The sequence below is a fragment of the Salvia miltiorrhiza genome, chromosome 2, assembly GCF_028751815.1.
Source record: "Salvia miltiorrhiza cultivar Shanhuang (shh) chromosome 2, IMPLAD_Smil_shh, whole genome shotgun sequence".
NCBI lineage: Eukaryota > Viridiplantae > Streptophyta > Magnoliopsida > Lamiales > Lamiaceae > Salvia > Salvia miltiorrhiza.
In genome coordinates, this window is record NC_080388.1 from 45,720,730 (window position 1) to 45,731,143 (window position 10,414).

The window sequence follows — 10,414 nt, forward strand, 5'->3', positions numbered from 1 at the left end:
ATGCAACATGTTAGGACCACTTTCCATCAACATTTTCTGCCACATTAAATTTGTTTAATCTTATTTACACATAATTGATCCTGTATATGGTGTTCGAATGATATGATCTAAATTATGAACTATTTTGTGGTATCTCTGATACCAGCTCAATTTTAATGAATCTTTTCTTGATAAAAAAAAAGTTGATCCTCTGTATATAAAAAAGACAAAGAAAAAAGAGTGTGCATGTATTAGCCTAACAATATATGGTTAACATCCAAGGCCTGGGGTCCTGGTTTAAATTTCTTTATTTACTTGTATAAATTATATAAAAAAAATGCATCAATAATTACCCTTATAAATACGAATTTTAATTCAATTTTCGTTTTGCATATATAGACTTCAAAATATTGTCTCTACACATATGAATTCGAAGGTGATATTTTTAGTTCATGTACAAAATTAAAATTAGACATAAATTTAAACGCAAATTTCTAATGTTTTAATGAAATAGAGCATATAATACGATATTCATGATAATATAAATAGAACAAAAGTATAATTATTTAATGTACAGTTGCAATTATGTAGAGCTATGCTATGCAAGTAGTTCTTCACAATCCAAAATCAATGCATCTACTCAACCACATTCAATCACCAAACAAAATCACATGGGGCTGACTATCTCTCTCCAACCCTTTTTCAGTCGCCTTTCAAGAATCACTGCATTTTTCTACATCATCTGCACAAACATACAAAAACAAAAACAAAATAAAATGAAATGGAATGAAATCAAGAACTAAGAAAGTGAATAACCATTGAAGAGAGGAGTTGTTACGCTAATATGCAATTGTTCACCAGTATTTTATAGGGACACTGCCTCCATTGTTGGGAACAATCGAATTCTTGAATTTTGGGATATCCATTACTTGTGGTTGTGGCCTTCTTTGTTTCTTGGCTACATAACAAACATCACATCATAAATCTGACTTTGTTTTTAGCAGTACAAAGACACCACTGTTTGATTGTGATTTAAGCCAAACCATATTGAGATTCTTGATAATCTTCATCATTCAATATAATCCCATTATCCTTTGCTTTCCTCTGCTTTTAATCCATCAGCCAATCAAAATTATCGATAGAAAATTAAGGCAAATAAAATGAAAAACAAAATTGTTTTCAGAGTCTGAAAATGCTGACCTTTGGTGGAGTTGAATGACAGGAAACATCTTTCACACTGTTGTGAATTCTTGCATCATCTTTAGCAAATAAATAGGATGCTTGATCTAATTAAGAATTCCACAAATAAACTATAAGATCTTCATACATACAACTTTGCAAATAAAATAAAATACCATTGAATTCAGTGGCTTCTTCTTCTATAGGCGTATTCTGCCTCACCCATTCATCAACAGTATCCCTCCATTTTCTGCAACCAGAAATGCAATTTCAAGAATATGATCCGAATTAAAAAAATATATTATTTCTGAAAATCTTGATGATTTTTTTTTTGATTTTGCACTAACCTTACAAGAACTTTCACCAGTCTCCGCACTTCATTTGATGAATGCTTTCGCAGTTTAGTTACATGTTTTCCTATTTCAGTTTCCTTAAAACACATAAAACCAACAAAATTGTAACAGCAAAAATTAAAAAGGAAAAAAAAAGTGTAAATTTGAATGGGGAAGAAAATGTCACCTTGAGAGTTGTAAAAGTAGTATTCATGTCCAAAAGCCTCTGAAGAAGCTCAATCATAGATTTCTCATTCTACAAAATTCCAATTCGGTGAAAACATAACAAAACATAAAGCACTGTCGGAATCAAAGAAACAGAAGCAAGAAACCTGGCTATGATCGTCTAGAAGGTTCTTGATTTGTAGAATCTTCCTGTGCTCATCATCGTGTTCCACATTTTTATCTGGTTGGATTCCTTGATGATTTTGCTGATCACTCTCATTCCTCTTCACACAATTCTCACATGGCGATGCAAAGAGCTTCTGAACAATTCCATCTCTGCGATTCCGGAGCTCGATTTCATGATCAGCAGACGCCACGGATATCGCCATATCGATCCAAGTCCAGACATCAATGCCGGAATCCGACATGACGGAGCGAAACTCGTTCAAATCCATAAACCAAATTCCTGCAACTGATTTTTCAAAATTTTATCTCAAGTTAATTTTAGCTGGAGGAGAAGAGATAAAGGAACAAATCCCAAAAATGTGTTGGTAGAATCCTGTTCATTTCGGAATGAATGAAGTTGGAATTAACAGTGTTTTATTTCAATTTTTATTTATTTATTATATTAAGTTCTTAGTAGAAAGAAATAGCAGTGGCAGTTTCATTCTCATTTTTTGTGGGGCCCCACTGCTTCTTAATTAGTGTGTGGTGCCATGTTATTTAGTGAGAAATGACATAAAAGCCCATGCCTTCAAATTTCTTGTTTTATTCGACTTTCCACGCTCGACAACTACGGGTGTTTTTGGAGTCTTTAGTTATTTCGATAAATACTTCTCACGTACCGATTCAATAAGTCATATACCAGAAAATCATTCAGTTCGTGAAATAGAAAATGCTCTCTGTCACGAAAACCCTAGGTCCGATACCTCGCTGACTTCGCCGGTGTCTTCTCCGGCGCCATGACCTCTTCCTCTCATGGCGGCTCATCTCTTATTTCGAGTTCTAAAGATTTCCCGAAAGTATCTTCTAACTTTGATAATCCCCACTCTTGCGCCGGCGGTGGGGCTTCCGCCTTGGCAGTTCGTCAATCCAAGAAAGACTCCCACCCTCCTTCTGTTGGCGGCTCGATAATTCCAGCCGCTGAATCACCTTCGGGGGTTAAAGAGGCTCCTCCTGTTTTTGAGCCGCCGCCAAATAGGGTTTCACACCCTAACCCTAATCCTTACACTAAGGAGAAGAGTTCTCAAGCTAACCCTAAATCCCGAAGCTTCAAGGCAGCGATGCTGGGCAACCGCAGCCCTAAACCTCCGGAGGTTTTCGTCCACGGGCTCAACGCGGTTCATCCCACGATGATCAACGGCCATCGCTCTGTTGAGATGCCGGAATGTCTTTATCAGGAACGTATGCAAACTTATACTTTTGCTCTTCATGCCAGACTGATTCTTCGCAAGGGAGATTTACCTCGATTTGCAGCAGACATTCATGACGAGCTCGTTAGCATTTGGCAGCCCTCTCTACCGATCCGTGTCATCCCTTTAGGTCGCGGGTTTTTCTCTCTCATTCTCTCGTCCATGGATGACTACGCTAAAGCTAAGTTACATCCTTCGTTGAAACTTCGTAATGGTTTACTTATTATCAAAGATTGGTCACCAAAATTCGATCCTTATAAGCAGAATTCTTCTCTTTTACAAGTATGGACTCGAATTTACTATCTGCCTCATGATAATTGGCACCCTGAGTTTCTCACTGGAATTGCTCGTGCGATCGGCACACCTATCAAAATTGACGGTCCTACCTACAACGGCGATGTGGGTCATTTTGCTCGAATCTTGATTGAGATTGATATCTCGAAGGAGCTCATTTACACCATACCGGTCAGCCGAGGCTCAGATTGTTTTGATATCGAATTTAGTTATGAGAATCTTCCTCACTTCTGTGGTTTTTGTCATATGATTGGTCATTCGGTCACGCACTGCCGGCGGCGGCCAAAATCTGCTCCAACAGAGGATGCTCCTCCTGACTCGGATAAAGGAGGAGATAGCGGTGGACGGAAAAATGATGGTTTCACTATGGTAACTCACAAGAAAAATCACAAGCAGCCACAGTGGCGAAATTCTGGAAAGAGCAGCAACCCTATTGCAATGGATAGAGATGATGAAAAGGACACTTCGCAGGCTATTCATGAAATGGGGCGAGTTTCTGGGAGCAAGGAAGGAGTTCCTCTCGGTTTTGGCACTTTTCCTCAAATACCTGGCGGGCACGCTGTTGCTACTGCTCATTCGGAGCCTGCTTCTTCGACCGCCTTTCCGCAGACGCAGCCTCAACACGTTACTTGCGATGCTGCTCAAAACACGTCTGGTCCGGATATTCTAGCATCCCTCATGCAGCCGGTGCACAACTCGGTTTATGATCGCCTATTTAATTATGGGGAGGATGACCAGCCTACTGCTGCTATGTCAGGCGGTGATCCTTCGCCTGAACGGGCAACTCCCACGGCGGTTCCAGCAACATCCACGGTTGCCATGGGTTCTATAACAGAGGTTGTTTCTCCTTCCCCACAACCGATGGTTACGAATACTGTTTCAGTTACACAGATTGATACTGTCTGCCCAGATATGGCTAAGATTGTGACGCCAGAGACGTTGGTGGAGAATCGAGGCCGAGGGCGTCCAAAGGGGGCTACCAAGAAGGGGAAAGTTTCAGATTCCTCTATCAAGCACCGGCTCCGGCGTATAATCAAGAATGGTATGTCTTCGGATTTTCAAGAAGCAGCTGGCCTTGCTGCGGGTGCCGTGTTGCAGGGAACCGTGCCGACTGAGTTCTTGAACAAAGTGCAACATGCTCAATCTGAAGGCAGAATTATGCAGAATTTTGTGGTTCACTCTCAGTCTAATGCAACTCGAGCTATGTCGGCTGTGGCTGGAGGTGTAATGTCTCATTCTCCTCCTGACACTGTTCGGCCTAAGAAAAAATGGGGAGACATGTTGGACGATGAAGACTCTTTGGATGAAGACTTAGGGTTTTTTGTTTCTTTTTGAGTTCTCTTTCCTGAGGCTCACTCCTTTGTCTGCGCCTGTGCTTTCAAGGGTTTTCAGCTTTTCTTTTTTCAATAAACTTTCAATTTTAGCAATAAGTCATATACCAATTCCATAAGTCATGTTTTTTTATTTAAATATCATATTTCAATAAATTATTTTAAAATAAAAAATTAATATATAATAAATATTTTCATATAACTCATTATTTATATTAAATATTATTATAGTCCACACATAATTATTTTTCTTTTATTTAAAATATAATATCTTCATTTATCTCTTCTACTTTTTGGACAAATATATTCTTAAAAAAAATATTTTCCTTTTTCATATTTTATTATAAATTATTTATTTTTAAACATATGTTCCTAAGCCTTGTGGCCTATTAAATTGGGATGGAGGAGTAATAGTTTGTTAAATTGGGATGGAGGAGTAATAGTTTGTTACCCGTCAAATTTTAGCGGAGAATAACTTAGCATTGTGATTTATAATTATTTTATGTTATTTTTTTATGATTAAAAATGTTAAATATTTTTTACATAAATTATATTTTTGATTTATTTTATTTTGATTAATTAAATTAACTTTACATTTCAAATTATATTAATTCAATTCAACCACTTTCATTAATTAAACATAATTTTTTGTTGAGATAATAGAAATTAGTATCATTTACATAAATTTTTATGTGATGAAATTTTATAAAAGGTTGAATTGAGACGGATTGAGTATATAAATTTGATGTATAATATGATGGATGATTGATACGTCACATTTATTATTACATGATTTATTATTATTTTTGACAAATTTTTTAAGTGGATAGATAAAAATAATTGAAGACCATATGTGTCATCTGAGCATGATCTCTTCTGAACCTTTAATTTAAGATCAAATTATTATCTGGAGCTTGAAAGATCATATCTAATTTTTTTAATGTCATACCAATTTATAGTAATACCCACTATAACTTGAACTTATTTAAATTTATAAAATATCTAAATAATCAAATATTATTTGTTACCTTGTTGATTATCCATCTCAACCAAAATTAGAATAATACAAAATAATAATTAATAATAAATGTATAAATGATAAAAGATTTAAAAAAAACTATAAAGAAATATCAACTAACATTAGTGCTACAAAATCTCAAATGCAAATATTAATAATTTTAGATAGAAAATTCTACTTCTTGTAAATTTTTTCCCCATTCTTTGATTTTTTTTTTCTCTCTAGATTTTATAAAAATTACAATTTATACTGTAAAGTATGTCAAACAAATATACTCTCTTGTAAAATCAAAGTTGGATCTTATTGTCCCTTTGTGTATCTTATCTAAACGATTAAGTGTACTAAAAGTTTAATGTGGAACCCAAGGGTTTTAATGAATAAAAATGGAAAATTCATAAAATTCATTTATGATTTAATTGAACCATTGATATTTTTATAATTTCTTTTTTATTATATAAATTTAAATATATTATTTTTAATTATGAAATTTATGTGTTGTACGTAGTAATTCAACTTATTTTCTCGTATTTTCTATTTTAGGTATATTAATAATTAAAGTTATAGTTTCGTGATAAATATATGTACAATTTTAACTCACTTAAATAAAAGTCAAATCAATATTTTGCCCATTTTTCTTGTTAATATTGATTTTATTTGTATTCACTAATCGAGATAAAATTGTATATTTGTGACATAACCATTAACTTTAATTATTAATGTATCCAAAAACATAAAATATGTGAAAAATAAGTTGAATTACTTGAACATATTTAAAAAATAGTACATTAATTTAATATTTATATAATAAAAACGTAATTACAAAATAGTGATTCACATGTAATGTTATTTTACATGCGATGCAAATTCGCGAAAGATGTGAGAAATACGCCACGTGAAAGTGTGAAGTTTGGAGAGAGCAAGCTGCCACCGAGCCTTGAATCTCCAAGGAATCGTCCCAGAAAACGACTGAAGAAGCTGTACTACGTAAGAGGAGTCCGACTCAAACCAAACTCTCTCCCATTTGGCACGGTGTGCAGTTTCAATAGCAATAATAATTGCTAAAAGCTCAGCCTCAAACGCTACCCCATGTCCGCCCGAGAAATGAATGTGGGGCATTCAACACATTTTATTTTATATAATTAATAGATGGGTTAATAGTGTTTTATTTCCCGAATTTTCAGCGTTTTTCATAAAATGTCCCGAGCTTTCATTTTCTCCTAAAAAATTCCGAACTTTCAATTTTTTCCATAAAATGTCCCGATATACAAAATTCAATGACGAAAAGATGACAAAAAATTCCGAACTTTCAACGTTTTCCAACAATTGTGGTTTCTAATATGATTTTCCAACAATGATGGTCCCCAAAATATTTTATTCGGCGAGATAAGTCATCTTTTCGTCATCAAATTTTATATAGCGGGATATTTTATGAAAAAAACTGAATGTTCGGAATTTTTTAGGAGAATATGAAAGTTCGAGACATTTTATAAAAAGAAACAATGTAGTCAAATGGCCATAATGAAGATTGAAAATCAATTTTTCGCCCCTAATCTTAAAACATCAAAATATGGTCATTAATTAAGATGGTATGCCTAATAGTGCCAAAAGGACCATTTTAAACACTTCCTCGTAGGGTTTAGATGTTCCATTTAGAGTTTAGATTATCCATTTAGTGTTTAGATGTTCCATTTAGGGTTTAGATTATCCATTTATAATTTCTTGATTCTATTATTGTTGTTTCTGTTGCACGTATGACACTTATGGCAATATTAGTGTCATAAGTGCCAAAATGAAACCAAAGTAAAATCTTGGCACTTATGGCACTACTAGTGCCATAAGTGCATAACCCGACCCGGCACGCGACCCGCGTGTCTGATCCTACCCGGTCCGCCTCTTTGAGGGTAAAAACGTCCAAATCAATAAAAACTAGTACGGCCATTCGTGCGATGCACGACGAACATCGAAATTAAACAATAATTTAAATAAATAAATATAAATATTAAGTAAAATTATAATATAAATAAATATAAAATATATTTTAAAAATAAAATAAAATAATCCATGTCAATTACTCAATGAAATCCTGAATTTGAATATATAAATTTTAACTTTGTATAAAGCGTAATGATAATTAAAGTTATTAAATAAACTTTTAACAAAATCGATGATAAAAATTAGCATTACGCATTATTATCATTATAGAGTATTACACGTTATAATAAATAAATAAATATTTTCATACACAAACATAAATAAAAAGTTGTAAAACTTTAATAAAGAGAGAAAATAAAATATTTTACATTTTAATCTTTTTCATATCTTTTTTTTAAATTCATTTTTCATGATTTTGATACTATATTAAATTTAAAATGCATATTGAATATTTTTTTCATGAATCAAATGTAACAATGTTTAGAAAAGAATTAAAATACATAAAAAAAATAGTGAAAAGATTAGTGGGAGAAGAGAGAGAAAAAAGAGAGGGAGAAATTGGAGGAAAAACATTCCTCTTTTATATATTACTATAGATATATATTAAATTTTGTCATTCTCTTTTAATTTGATATGTATATTGAAGATTTTATTATTAATTAAAATATATAAATTTTAGAAAAAGAAGAAGAAATGAAAATAACAAAAAAGAAATAGAAAAAAGGTATATATAAAAAAAAAATTAGCATGAAAAACGGATACATTAAGATATGCTTGGGGGCTTCTTTCTTTGTAGCATTGAGTTGGCCGAAAATATAGGAACATGAATTCAAAAAAAAAAAAAACTGAATTTGGTTTTCAAATTTTGGCGGTAAAAAATAGCCGTTGAACTGCTCTTTTATATAATATATAGATGGCCAAATTTTATGTTTTTTCAATGTGTGGCCATAAATTGTGTTTAATGCTTCATTTTGGCAACGCCAAAATTTTACTCTTATAAAAAATGTTGAAAGTTCGGGACATAAAACACTACTAATCCATAAGATAGATGTTTTGTTTACTTAATTAATTCGGATTTACTTGGATTTAGTTAGACAATACCGTTGTAATCATATTTTGGAAATAGATTCAACACTTTGATTTGAAATTTCAAAGTTTAGTCTTAATTACTTATTGTAGTTCCAATAAAGTGATTGTTGACTCTAAACATCGGGAATTCATGCTCATTTTTTCCGGAACAAAGATGATTATTCTATTCTAAAGTTTTTACTTATCCGTTTTGCCATTATTGACATGCCATGGAAATTAAAAGGGCAATGAAAAATAAAAAAATGTGTAGAGGTTCAATTGAAGGTTTATGGGTCAAAACATAATAATCGAGTTAGCAAAGTATGAATCTTACGTTGGAATAATGAATCACTATAAAATTAACTTATACGTTCAATCAAGATAGATGAGATTAGCTCCAATTGTAAATCAACCGGATACAAAAAATTTCTTCTTCTATCTTTTTTGAAAGGAGAATATTTTGCTTCTGGATTTGTATACAAATTTTTGCGACAAAAAAAAAAACTATTTTGTGTATATCTATCACTATTAGATTGATTTGAGTTTTTTTTTTTTTCATAGTCAAAAAAATTATTGATAAAACAAGTATAAAGGGTACCCGAACCCTTACACAACGATTCAACCAATAAAGTCATCTCATTTGAAGATAAACGGGATACATGCCATCAAAAAAGAGCATTAATCATGAATTGAGTAAGTGAACGAAGAAAAGAAAGAAGGCATAATCCACTTTCAAGAATGAACTTTGAAGTCATCCACAATATTATTCACAACAGGTGTGAGCTCTTAAAAAATAACAACATTTTTGGTTTTTCATATGCTTTAACAAACAAATTGCCAAATAATATTCAAAACCTCTTGAAAGATACAAAAATTGCAGAAAATGGCTCCTAAAATTATTAACACCGAACATCTAAATCCCAAGCCATCCATTACACTTTCTCCATATTTCATAAGAGAAGTTACAAGAACACATAAGATAATCAATATTTTCCAAAGGATGGGAACACAAAATGCAGGTTTTTTCATGTTCATAAAAAACAATCCTCATTTTCACCAAATTACCTCTTGTAGGAGCTCTATTACATAGTGTCTTCCAAAGGAAAGAAGATAACAACAATTTATTCAACAACATATCAGCCTCATCTATCATAGATACCCTCCTTGAAAATAGCATTGTACATTGATCTTGTTGAGAAGCTCCGGTCAATAGAGTTTTTTTCCAAATAACGCAATAAGACTCCAATGTGTTCATTTTGTAATTGCAAAGAAAAGATTCCAACTCTGCAAATTCTTCCAATTTAATTGCATAAATACTCTTTTCCATCTAAAATTTCAAATATAAGAATCCCCACTTGTAATTAGGGGTGAGCAAAATAACCGAAATCCGAATATCCGATTCGAATCAAATCGAAATTTTAAATTTGGTTCGGATTTTCGGATCGGTTCGGATTGATTTTTAAGTATTTTTCGGTTTTTCGCATCGGATCGGATCGGATCAGTATATTAAATATCCGAAAAAATCCGAAATCCGAAATATATATATAATATAAATAAAAATAACATATATATATATAGGGTGTGGTTCTAGAGAGAACTACATTATTTGTGAGAACGGGAGAACCATCAAATCTAATGCATTCACTGTAAAAATTAATGCATCCGCTGTTAAAATTAATGCACTCAAAAAAATAAAAAAAAAAT

At 32.6% G+C, this 10,414-nt stretch overlaps 1 protein-coding gene across 7 annotated transcripts; it reads right to left on the minus strand.

Annotated features, from left to right (window-relative positions):
- Positions 1 to 499: 499 nt before the first annotated feature.
- On the minus strand, positions 500 to 2,279 carry LOC131011678 (probable mediator of RNA polymerase II transcription subunit 26c). Of its 7 annotated transcripts, none has more exons than XM_057939465.1 (8): positions 1,823 to 2,279; positions 1,678 to 1,746; positions 1,506 to 1,588; positions 1,335 to 1,408; positions 1,180 to 1,238; positions 1,023 to 1,083; positions 838 to 937; positions 500 to 721 (listed from the first exon to the last, which is right to left on the minus strand). In XM_057939465.1, coding segments are annotated over exons 1-8 (735 nt in total). In that variant the 5' UTR covers positions 2,111 to 2,279; the 3' UTR covers positions 500 to 720. The 7 variants fall into 7 exon arrangements, 4 of the variants coding, with proteins under 4 accessions (XP_057795448.1, XP_057795447.1, XP_057795446.1 ...); XM_057939464.1 differs by having other exon boundaries at positions 818 to 937; XM_057939463.1 differs by having other exon boundaries at positions 1,180 to 1,265.
- Between the last annotated feature and the right edge of the window lie 8,135 nt (positions 2,280 to 10,414).